The 13,045-nt window shown below is 39.9% G+C and overlaps 1 protein-coding gene across 1 annotated transcript; it reads right to left on the minus strand.

Annotated features, from left to right (window-relative positions):
• Positions 1-633: 633 nt before the first annotated feature.
• Positions 634-10,523, minus strand: gfap (glial fibrillary acidic protein). Its single transcript, XM_067570515.1, has 9 exons — positions 8,977-10,523; positions 7,075-7,135; positions 6,890-6,985; positions 6,633-6,794; positions 6,246-6,371; positions 4,515-4,735; positions 4,378-4,421; positions 2,903-2,985; positions 634-2,669 (listed from the first exon to the last, which is right to left on the minus strand). The coding sequence occupies exons 1-9, from the start codon at positions 9,489-9,491 to the stop codon at positions 2,628-2,630; spliced, it is 1,350 nt and encodes a 449-aa protein (XP_067426616.1). The 5' UTR covers positions 9,492-10,523; the 3' UTR covers positions 634-2,627.
• Between the last annotated feature and the right edge of the window lie 2,522 nt (positions 10,524-13,045).

A 13,045-nucleotide genomic window follows, 5' to 3' on the forward strand; every position in this document is an offset into this window, starting at 1 on the left:
AAATTTGACTAATTCAGCCTGCAGAAGCCTCATATTAACTCTGGATAAACTTCAGAATGTAGTTTTACACAGAGCAATGGTGATGGATTTTGTACCCCATCACTTACACTGAAATCCACCAAAATGAAAAGGAGGAATGATAATAGGAAGCAGACACAGTTTTAATGTTCATATGGGCACCTGACTATTGTTTTAAGACAGATGTGAACAATTGTGAACCTTGATTTAAACAAATCAAATGTAAGTCCAAAGTTTATATAAGGACAGAATAAATGAAATTCCAGGAAACTGACTTTTTGTAAACTTGAGGTCAGGTGTTTGACATTCCTGCACAGGTCTTTATTTGCATCTCAAAAGACACTATTTTTGGGGAACTATTATTTCTCTGCCTGGATATATAGTAACACTCATAATGAGCCTTGATATTACAGGAAATGAACCCATCTGCTCGGCAACGCAGCCTGGCTGACGGGCAGAAACAATCAGATATGATGAATAGTGTCTGAATACCCTGAAGTTAACTGTCAGCTTGTATAACGCTCAGAGCTGATTGACTGTATGTATGTGTCAGTATCATCATGAAAAAAAATGAAAGGAAAGCTTGTTTAGAAAAGACTAAATAAGAGGCATCAATTCTACCAAACAAAATGTTTATTGTCGTTAAGTTAACATGACGTCGTAGCATGTAGCATTGGTCAAAACTAATGTTATCTTCACATCTGCAGAGGTTTCTTCCAACAACAACAACAACAACAACAACAACAACAACAAAAAAGCAGGATTCAGAATTTCTATGTAGGATCGACATTAAAAAAAAAAACCCAAAACAAAACAATACAGGAGAAAGGAGTTGAAGTTGTGAGGGGGGGAGAAGGCGGGAGGCAACACATGGAAACACAAATCACAGCGTGTCCTTGGTGACGAGCGCCGCGGCAGCCAGCTTCAGCGTAGCACCACCATTCTCATTAGTTTAGTGGCAGAACCTATCGGCATGGTTTCACTCAGCAGGGCTTCCTACAAAGGACGAGGTTTGGATTACAGTGTTTTGAGCTGTGACGTCCTTCCTTCTAGCCTCCTCAACCCCCGACGTCCCCTTTCAAAATTAAAAAAACAAGGGTTTTCTGGTGCGGGTATGGGCTGTGGTTGTGTTTGCATGTCTTTCAGCTTTGAGTCAAACACTACATAAATTGGCTGGTGTGTGTTTTGGAGATTGGAAAGAGGTTGTTGGCTTAACTAGAAGCTGCAGGGCAAAGGTCGCGTCAGCTTCCAAACACCCCCTCCACACCTCCAACCTGGCTCTGTCCCTATCACGTCTGCCAGATAAATTGGCGTGCTCTGACACGTCCTGGTGTCAAACAAAAAGATGATGTTTTATCATGTCGTGTTCAAGAGACTGAGGACACAACAGGCTGGGTGTGCAGTGAATAGAGAACACAGAAGAGCAAAGGTCCTACACCTTTACACTACATTCACTGTTATTTTTACTATTTTTTGGCTGTTTAGACATCACCTCAGAACTGTGTAGGCATATACAAACACTACAGACTCTCTTGTTAGATTTGTTGCACCTGTTGATGGGACAATTCATATTTTTTTATAGATGATATGCAGGTGGTTCCCTGCTGAGGTTGCCAATGTCACTCCATCACTTAGTGGCAAACACAAAAGCAAAGAGAAGACGATAAAACTTGGATATGTGGGTACATTCTTGTGTCAAAAATAAGCAATTTCATCTTCATGATTGCCTTTTAACTATCTTTGCATGTCTAATGTTCTTAAGATTTCGATTTGGCTAACAAATCTTGCTCGACTGTGCTTTCAGGCTGTTCTTCTTCAGCATGTGGGAACTCTATTGTTTCTTTGTGTTCCTCTTGGTTTTTGCCGCTCTGCCTATTCAGAGCAGGTTTGTTTGGCTACTAAGTGAAAAAGTAAGTTTATCTCAACAGACTCTCAACAAAGCTCTACCCAAATCCAACCCGAGAAGAGGTCCAATCATCCTACCTAAAAAAAAACTAAAAAAAAAACATCAGTGCAGGTGTGCAGGACCTTTAATACATGAAACAACCCTCAACAGAGAGGTGGCTGCTACAACAAAAGCACTGAAATGTAAAATAGCACCAGACAAGGGTTAAAAACCAGTTCATATTCACTGGTCGCTCTGCCAAAAATCTGCTCTAACATACACATATCTCTCATTCTCTGCCCAAATTCAGCTCTGACATATACAGTCAACTCCCTACTGTACTTCTCTTGCCACATTTCACATCCACAGAACCACACATCAACCTCCACCTCCTCGCTACATATTCCTATACCTCCTCTATGGCAACCTACTTAGAAACAACGCTATAAATCTGGTCTGTCAGTCCATGTTAGAATAAAACAGTAGGTTTTACTGGATCAGGCTACAGACCTTTAGCCTACATTTCAACTCAAGCTAATCGTGGAGCTGTACAAAAAGCTAAACACGTATGTTTTGGCAGAAATTCTAATGAGAGCACATAGGAGGTGGTTATATTATGGTTTTAGGGCAGTTAATTTAGTCTGCGGGTGATGATGAAGGGAGAGAAAGTGGAATGATGAGCTTTGGGGTGACTGAAGACCAGATGTAAGCCGGTCGCAAAACCTCAAGGAAGATCTTTGTGTTCAGTGGTTGATTCCTTAATGATCTGAAAAGAAAAGAGATCTGAGTTAAAAATAGAAAAAAAAAAGGACAAATCCCGGGCGAGTTTTCATATGTGTTTGCAAATGGCATCAGGTGTGTTGAGGCAAAGGTCATCCTGTGTGTGTGAAAACCTGCAGAAGGGTTGAACATCGCCCCCCAGAGGAGGTGTGCAGGAGGTGCAGCGTACGGATTGACCTGCTTCAGTGTGAGTTGTGTTGTTTTATAAAAAGCACAAACCTCCCCGTCTCTGGTCTCCACGGTTCGAACCAGGATGCTCCTCTTCACGTGGGCCTCTGGGGTTTTAGTGTCCAGATTAGTTTCTAAAAAAGATGAACAGAGAAATGGTGGTTTATTATCCTGTGTTCGAAAGGATTTTCCCTGTGCATTCAATTACTGCCACATATGATATATTTACGGGATGAATACACAGGAAGAGTGACCCAGAAAAATGGAAATTCAACTGGAAAACTCAAAACACCTAAATATGAATATGAAGCTCAGGAGGAATCATCTGGTTCCTCTGTCAAGTTAAAATATCAGCTTCAGCAACACTTATTTTCATGACAAAACATCTGAAAAACATTTTATTTGAATATATATTCATTAGAGTTGCAATGATTAGTCAATTAATTGATGCTGAATAATTTATATGCACTGTCTGCTCCTGTTTTAACTGAATTATTATGCACTTTATTTACCTATGTGTTTATATATGCAAGCGTATGTTTGCTTGCTTTTATGTATAATGATATGTATGCTTGTATTTTATGTCTTTATAATTGTATTGCTCTTGCCCTCGTGAAGCACATTGTGTTGCTTTCTGTATGAAATGTGCTTTATAAATAATTTTAACTTGACTTGACTTGATTAGTTGATAGACGGAATATTTATCAGTAACTATTTTGATAATTCAATGATAGTTTTAGTCCTTTATTAAGTAAAAATGCAAAATATATTCTAGTTTCAGCCTCTCAAATGTGAGGTTTTGATGCTTTTTTTCATCATACATGACAGTAAACTGAATATGTTTTGGTTTTGTACCATTAGTCAGACAAAAGACGACATTTGGAAAATTATAACTGTAATTTTTCACTATTTTCTGAAAATTTCTAGAGAAAACAATAGATTGATTAATCGAGAAAATAAGTAGATTAATTTATATTAGATAATCGATTCATAGTCTCCTGAGGATGAGTACTAATGTTTTTTTTAACCTTTTCTCTAGCGCTACTATCAGGCCAAAATTCCTACTTACAAACAAGACATATGAAAATATATTGACTGTACCATGAAATTTCAAAAGCACCTTTCAAAAGACATGAGTCAAAATAAGGTCACTTTTGATACTAAGGCTACAGCTAATAATTATTGTTATTATTAATTAATCAGTCTATTATGTTATCGATTAATCATTTAGTTGTTTGGTCTAAAAAATGTCAGAAAATTGTGAAAAATGTCAATCACTGTTTCCTAAAGCGTAAGGTGACGTCATCAAACGTCTTGTTTTGTCCACAACCCAGAGATATTCAGTTTACTGTCATGGAGGACTAAAGAAACCAGAAAATATTCACATTTGAGAGGCTGGAATCAGAGAATTTTGACATTGTTTTTTTATTTTAAATGACTCAAAACGATTAATCAACTATCAAAATAGTTGGCGATTAATTTAATAGTTGGCAACTAATTGATTAATCAACTAATTTGATACTGACCTCTAAATTGCAGGTTGGAAAAGCTTTGAACCGGGATGGTGATCCTGGAGGAACAGAAACAAACATCAACATCTACCAACATTACTTCTCTACATTTGTCGGTTGTATCAAACCCGACCAGCCCGCCGAGCTCTCACCTGCTCTCCTCGCCCTCCAGCAGCTTCCTGTAGGTGGCGATCTCGATATCCAGGGCCAGTTTGACGTTGAGGAGGTCCTGGTACTCCTGCAGGTGTCTCGCCATCTCCTCCTTCAGTGCCTGGATCTCCTCCTCCAGGCGGCTCACCGTATCCTGGTAACCGGCCGTATCCATGGTGAAGCGGTCCTCGATCTCCCGGAGCTGGCGTTCCAGAGACTCGTTCTGAAGGAGGACAGACAAGACCGAGTAATGAGCGCCTGCATCTGAGGTGGCAGACTGCAGGTCCCTGAGGTTTCATTTAACACTCTAATCAGATTAGTTTAAACGATAACACAACTACTGCCACCTTTACTTCTAATGGTACCACTACTTCTACCACTGGTACCACTACTACTTCCTCTACTACTGACACTATTATTACTATTGATACCAGTACTATTACTGCTGGTGTTTTACTACTACAAGTCAAGGCTGTGTTACCAACTGGCAACTGAACAGGGGAATCTAAAAGTCCAGGTTTACTGCATGTCATTTGGGTCTCCATAATCTGATAAATCTCAAATTAGTTCGACAATTTCCACCACTGAAGCGCATCATTATTCCCCTGAAGCACAAGTTAAAATATTCAGATTATTCGCTCTGTACGACCAACAGTCAAAAAACCAGAGATGTTGAGTTTATTATCATGGAAAACTAGCAGATATTCACATTTGGGAAGCTGGCGTCAGTGAATTTTTTGGCATTTTTGCTTAAAAAAATAACTGAAAAGATGAATTAATTATCAGAATTGTTGCAAGTTAATCGACTAATTATCTCACTTCAGCTCTAGAATACTACCTTGTATACTGGGGGGTCAATAGGTGCCTAACAACAAACTTTTTGGATTTGAAATGAAGCAGCGATTGGGGATCAGTGATTAGGAAGTTAGAGTAAACAGTGTACAGTTTACACATATATCCCCCCAGTCTTTTGAACAGTGCAGCAGGACAATGACCATAAAATACAGACAAGACACCCATGTTTTAACATTCGAACCAAGTGTCATATGTTGTTTTCTGTGCATGTTATCTAATGATAAGCTAAATGTTACGTGGTTGTATTAGCAGCTACAAAGTGGTGGCGCCAGCAAATACTGCAGGCTTCCACTTAAAGTTACCACCAAGTAACGTAAGCTAGTGTTTAACATTACTTGCCTCATTTATAATGAGCAATTCAGTGACACAGATATGTTAGCTGTTCAAACTAGTAAAATTATATATGTGATTTTTATACATATATGTTCACCTAACAGAGACAAATGCATGATCGTCTATCAAAAAACATAAAAGATTCATCACTGGCCGAGTCAGTCACATGACCACAGAAGAAACTAATGATGTCTTTGTGTCATAAACTTCAGACAGACATTGACTGCAAACCATTTGCTACCAAATATGAAATATGACAATGTTATGTTTCCATTTACTTCAAGGCCCTTAAATTAGGAAATTATGTGTAAAAAGGGTGATGGTCTCTACGTTGGTTACCTGATGTGAACGTAAATGATCTCAAATTAAAGCTGAGACCTTTAACATCATAGTCATTGTTCTATTTTAAATGCAGTGTGCTATAGATTTGTCCCTGGGTTCACACTTTCAGACTGCATTTTTTTTTTGTAATTTTTCTCTGATTATTAGCCGATATACTGGCAATTTATCACACAATGTTCTCTGTGATTATTTGGTGGACTTACTGTCCCACGGAGAGCCTCCATGTCGCAGGTCACCACTTGGATCTGACGCCGATATTCATTGGCCTCCTGCTTGGCCTGGCGCAGAGCTTCTGCGTTACGATTGGCTGCATCTGTCAGGTCAGCAAACTGTGTACAAACACAAACAGTCCAACAGTCTGTAAGTTTGTTATATTCACCTTAATGAATTTCATAACTTGCTTTTATTTCTAAACCTTGCATATAAATACACTTGGATAATATTACTTAATATTATTTTTATTGGCAGTTGTGTATCTCCTCACACGGATCATGAAAGTTGAACCTAATGTCTCTATATCTTATGTCTTTCTCTTGTTCTCATCACTACAAGCTTCATAACAGACTAGTTTGTCTTCTGAGTCTTCTGACCTTGGACCGGTACCACTCCTCCGTCTCCTGCATGTTTGAAGAGGCCACGTTTTCATACTGGACCCTGATGTCTCTCAGAGCAGCAGTCAGGTCTGGTTTGGATACATCCAGGTCAACGTGCACCTGCTGGGCCATAACGTGCTCCTGGAACTCACGCAGCTCCTGAGACGGGGGAAAGGATAGTGGGATAAAAAGTGAAGACAAGGGTATAGCTATATTTAAAGATACTGAAAGTATTTGATTAATTTTATTCTTACCTCGTCATGAATCTTCTTCAGGAAGTTTATCTCATCCTGCAGGGCATCGATCTTCCTCTCTAACTGGACACGATTTAGAGACGCCTCGTCCACATCCTATGAGTCACATAGAGGAATGAACACAGACAGTCAGACATACTGAACATATAAACTGTTTAGATCATGAGTCCAGGAAACAGAATTACCTGTCTGAAGGTATTCAAATTGTTCTCCGCATCCTGTCGGAGGCCGATCTCATCCTGCAACCTGAATGAATCACAAAAAGGAGTAAAAGCTTGAATCATGATGGATAAAACGACTATAGAAAACACACAGTAGTTGAAACATTTGTTAGCATGAGTTAGCAAACGACTGCAACATGCAAAATACGTGTTATGATTAATCACATTTGTTCTAATTATTTCCAGATGTTATGTTAAGCATGGATTCTTTGGGGAATTTTAAAGAGAAAATATCCCCAACACCCAATATTTCATTGAAACAACATGTCTAATAATGTCCAGTTTAGCTACTGTATCATGCATAATAGTACTGGCAGCTCCTTTATGGCTCAACACCAGTAAGTGAGAGAAACAAGTGTACAGTTATAGACTTTTCTGCATAAAAAGAGTCCAACTGTGGGGACTGAAACGCATTCCAAGCATTTCAATCAGATTTTTTTTAAACTGTGAGCTTCAGTGCAGCTCCCCGTGCTGCAGAGGACGACTGGGGCTCAGCTGAAAGGGCAGCTTACGCATCATTACACATTCACTCCAATCTAACAGCCAGAGGCCTTTCCCACGGGATGGAGCGCACACACACACACACACACACACACACAAAAGATCCATCCTCAGCCTCAAACGCTGACACACACCACCCTGCAATCCATCTGCCATACACCCAGAGACGTAGAAACATAAATGCTCACACTTTGGGGGGGGTAACATCTGTACAGCTGCATGCAGAGTTGGCTGAATGGAGTGGTTCAAGGAATCACAAAAGTGACCTTTGACCCACTCAGCCACGGTCATCACTATTCACTTTCTTTTCTTTGAGGGGACCAGCAGCTGTGTGTTAATCTGAGGCTACAGGGGAGTCCGAAGTAGACTTTCAATCACTAATTCTCTAGTCTAAATTAAATTATAGATTCATATCACGTGTGCAACTTAAATTAAAAAAATAAAAGCCTCGCAACAGTGCAGTGAATCGGTGTTTTGGAGTAACAGGGAAGAAGAGAACATCTGCCTGGCTGTTTGCTCCCTTTGTGGAGGGCTACCATTGTGTGCGCCTCATTCCTCCGCACTCACTCAATGGCGGCGAGGGGTTCAGTCAGGATCAAGTTTGTAAAGAGGGATCCAGGAGTAAAGCTCGGGCAGCTCACAGTGGTCTGCATTCCAACGAATCAGAGACAAAACCAAATCTGCATATAAATGCATTAAAGAAAAAGAAAAAAACCCCAAAAAAACTTCCGCTATGTAATGAATTTGTCTCATTTTGTACTGGGAGACCTCAAATCTTGTCAAACTGAACATGTTTTTCTGCTCCGAGTATTTGACTAAAATCTCAAAGCAAAACCAAGTGCACAGCATCGAGATTAAACCGAAGCCAAGTTGACCGAAAGTGGCTGAATTTGTGAGCAACCGTTAATACTTTAATACCTTTACTTGCTTTGAACCACTAAGATGCAAAACTTACACACACAAAAACTGAAACAAACAACAAGAAAATTTAAAAAAACTACACAAAAAACTGAAATTCAGTGCATAAAACCCACATATGTAACAGAAGAGACAACTCAGGAGGGAGTGTAGTGCTCCTCCCCTCCTTTCTAAGTTGATTTAAACTTTGTCTTTATGCTGATAAGTTCTTTGGTTACAGTTTATACATTACATTTCTACTTTTATCACATACAAAGCTGTACAAGACTCTTTCTACATTTATATTTTAGCTATTCAGCTCATTTCTCGAGCACCAACTGTAACATAAATTTTCTTTTATCATCAAAATAAGAAGCAATAAAGGGTCACTTGCATCATAGAAGAGTTAAGAAGAGACACAGAGGTCTTACTACGATATGCATGATCCTCCACCCTGTTTCCTCCTACCTCTGCTTGAGCGTGGACACATCTGCAGCCAGGTTGTCCCTCTCTATCTCCAGACGGGCCTTGCCGGCGGTGAGACCGTCCACTTGCCTCCGCAGGTCTCTCAGCTCCTCCTGGTAGATGTCTCCCAGGCGGCTGGGTTCCTTCCCCTTCAGCTGGTTCAGCTCCGCCACCAGCACCTTGTTCTGCTGCTCCAACAGCCGCACCTTCTCGATGTAGCTCGCAAAGCGGTCATTCAGGCCCATCATCTCCATCTTCTCGTTGGTACGTGTCTCCTTGTACTGGGCCTTCATCAGGGAGTCAGCTGAGAAGTCCAGCCGGTCCCCGGGGCTCCCCAGGAGCAGGGCTGTGTTGGCCGAGCCCAGAGAGATCCGGGAGACCGGGCTGGAGTGGGTGCGAGGGGTGCCATGCCAGGAGAGGCGACCGGAAGAAAGGCTGCTAATTCTGACTCCTGAGCCGCTCGAGCCCTGGGGCCCGAAACGCTTCCTGTAAGAGGACTGGACTCTCTGACTCTCCATGATGGGAAATGAAGCTCACTCAGGGCACAAACGGGGCTTTTATAGAAGCAGGCAAACGCCCCCCCCCCCAAGTCCAAAGCAGAGAGACCACAGGGTGGGGCAGGGAGAAGGGAGGGTGGCAGGCAGTGAAAGGGACAAAAAGGGAGAGCGAAGGGGTGGTTTATATGACACTCAAAAAGCTGTGTGCCAGGGATTGTCTGTGCTCGTCCACTCAACAACAAATGTCTCTTGGCTTTCTCCGTCCCCCCCCCGAACCATCACCACCACCCTCTCCTCCCCTTCTCCCTGGCCTCTGACTCACTCTCTCTCCCTCTCTCACTCTTACTTTCACCCCGTTTTGTCTTTTCTCTCTTTCTTTCTGTTCCAGCTGAATGAAAAGGAATTTGTGTGACCGAGTCTGGGCCACCGATTCAAACCTGACCACACATGCACTCTCAACAAAAACAGAAACAGAGTTTGATTGAACAAAAAGGACGGAGCTGCTGGGAAGATATCTTCACTTCTTTATCAAAGAAAGCAACAGCAGATTGGTGGATGAAGCAGATAATTAGACTTAGACAGTTGTCTCTTGTCTTCGGATGGCAGTTTTTGGCAAAGTTACATAATAAAGGACATAACTGCTTACAAGTATTCACTAAACACCTGCTTACTCTAACGGGAATAACTTATCATGAAATTAGGTCACATTTTTAAGTAATATTCATAATATTTGTTTGAGGTTTTTGGTCAAATAGATGGTAATAAACAAATAATAGATAGAACTATTTTACATTTCTTCAAGGAATATCCCTAAATGTTTCCCTGCCAAGTGTTTCTGCTGTAATATTTGGTTTATTATTTGGAAAACTAACACTTTGCATAAACCATACTGACCACGAAAAACACTGTAGCAGTTAAAAAACTTCATGTAATAATAAAGAAGACTAAATACTGCTAAAATTACTTCACTGAAGATAAATGTTTGGCTGCTCAATGGCTGTTAATACATTGTTTTATATAATAAAACAATGTTACAATCATGAATATAGATAGATAGATAGATAGATAGATGGACAATATGGGTAGAGCATGCTATTATTACCATCTGTGCAGATAAGAACAATGTAAAATATAAGTAAAAATATAGACATACATTGTATATAAAAAAGGAAATAAAGCAGATAAAGTTAGATGTTTCTGTGCATTTGTGCATATGTACAATAACGTTTTATTGCCAAACAGTCAGGCTTCTTTCAAACTTTATCCTTCAACATAATATGGCTGTAAAATATCATATTTTGAGGGAAAATCGCTTTTTGCGCTGTGAAAAAGAGAAATTATTTACAGAAAATGCAACTTTGTGGCAGCAAGTGTCAGTTTTCATGCATACTATGTCACAAACAAAAGTTAGAAACAGACAAATTATCATAACTAAACTATCATTAGAATAATATTACTGTTATTTGTTGCACTTTGAACATAATCTTCTTTCCTTACAAGAAAAGAACTGTGTGCACAAAATTAAACATGTTGCACTAATATTGTAATATGCCAATAAAAAGCACCAAAACCAATGATTAACTAAGGCCACATGGATGATTTCTTGTATTCACCACATTTTTTAAACCTGTTATCTTGGCAACATGATAAAACAGCTTTACACGCCACTGTATATCTACATTTGTTGGCCCATTAAACGTGCGGGCACACATGTAGGCTTTTATTACAGCCGAGGTAGAGAGTAGCTGAGGCTCCAGTGAGACTGCAGGCCTCTGGGGTGTTCACTGTGCTCGGTTTATTAGACGTCTTATTGGCTGTGAAGACAGATGGATGGTAGAGGCGGGGAGGAGTGGGTTGAGGAAGGAGGGGAGGGGGTGTAGACCTAATCTGAACTCTGAGAGGACTAACACAGGCTGCGTTACAAAACCATTTTCATCCATTACCTTGACAACCGCAGGGCTGGCGACGTCAGAGAGCTTCAGCTGATCTTTTTCTGACTTCTTTTTTTATGAGGAGAGTTTGAGGAGACGTGTGGAGATGAGATTGCGACTGATTGTCTGCTCTGCATTTGCATGTTTGCATCCCTGAAGATAAGAATAATTAGATTCCTTTGACACAACCACTGTGAAGACATTTGACATCAGTGTGTTTTTCCTCATTTATTACTAAGTTACTCGCTCGTTAACAAAGAATTTTAGAACTTCAGATATATTTGTGTCATTTCAGGAAGCCGTTAGTCTCGATTTATTTCTGTTCAGTATGGAAATCAGTTTACTGGAGACAAATATAACTTTAACAACATGTAATTCAGAGTTGATGTTCAATCTGATGCATTAAATAACTCAGTAAGTCCTCCTATTTAACATTCATAAGCAGACATTTAATAAATGGTTTATAACACAGTATAATGTAGTTTAAGTGTTTATAAATGCACAGTATTTGTCAGCAATTATTACTTCTCCAATGAAGACATATTTTATATTATTTTATATATTATTACAACTTTGTTATTTTAAGTTTGTTATGAGTTTATATTCCAGCCTCCACCCACAGCAGGAGTTATAGTAGTTAACAAATACATTAATAAACACTTACGTATATGAGATTGAAACTACATTATAGTAGGTTTTAAATCATTTATCACCTGGACTTAAAGGAGAAGAAGTTTTTAAGTCTGTCTTAAAGGAACAGCATGTAATATTTAGGAGGATCTATTGACAGAAAGGGAATAAAATATCCATAAGTATATTTAAATTGTGTATAATACCATGAAAATAACAAAATTTGTGTTTATGTTACCTTAGAATGAGCCCTTTACATCTACATAGGGAGTGGGTCCTCCTCCATGGAGCCCGCCATGTTGCACCGCCATGTTTCTACAGTGGCCCAGAATGTATGTTGGCTCTAGAGAGGGCCTTTTGTGTTTTTCATGGGCACCACAGGTTCTCCTGCATGCTTGAAAGGGATGGGTTGAGGGGAGGGGGTATTCAGTTGGTTGCAATCTGCAATCTCACCACTAGATGCCACTAAATCTTACACACTGGTCCTTTAAAACAGCAGTCAGGTGTCCATATAAACAGTGAAAGAGGTTTTCCTCGCTGTAATCATTCCTCCTGTTCATACTGGCTATTGAAAGATCCCCTTCAAATGTGCTTTCCATGTAAGTGATGGGGGACAAAATCCACAGTGTGTCCACATAGTCATTAAAAATTGATGTGAAGCTTATATGAGGCTTCAGCAGTCTGAGTTAGTCATATCAAGTGGATATCTGACACACTTACAGTCTTTTTAGCATCAAATTCCCTCTTTTTGTTTCCTCGGACAGTGTTTCCCTGTTGAGCTGCGGTGGAAGTATAGTAACAAAAAGAGGGACTTTTGCACTAAAAAGACTGTAACGTTGAAAGATATCTACTTGATTTGACTCATTTGGACACTGAAGCTTCAGATAAACATTTAAATACATTTTTGCACAGGAGGAGGACTGTGGATTTTGGCCCCCATCACTCCGATTGTAAGTGCATTATGAAGGGAACTTCTGATGGTCAGCATGAACAGGAGGAATGATTACAGCAAGA

This window comes from Thunnus thynnus, chromosome 17, assembly GCF_963924715.1.
Source record: "Thunnus thynnus chromosome 17, fThuThy2.1, whole genome shotgun sequence".
In the NCBI taxonomy this organism is placed as follows: domain Eukaryota; kingdom Metazoa; phylum Chordata; class Actinopteri; order Scombriformes; family Scombridae; genus Thunnus; species Thunnus thynnus.

What these genes read in the sequence shown, in the direction of transcription:
- gfap (XM_067570515.1), bottom strand. Translation starts at nt 9,491, where the DNA reads ATGGAGAGTCAGAGAGTCCAGTCCTCTTACAGGAAGCGTTTCGGGCCC. An exon ending in GTGTCCACGCTCAAGCAGAG is followed by an intron (nt 7,136 to 8,976) that starts GTAGGAGGAAAC and finishes TGATTCATTCAG; the next exon opens with GTTGCAGGATGAGATCGGCC. An exon ending in TGGAGGCTCTCCGTGGGACA is followed by an intron (nt 4,736 to 6,245) that starts GTAAGTCCACCA and finishes GTCCTCCTTCAG; the next exon opens with AACGAGTCTCTGGAACGCCA.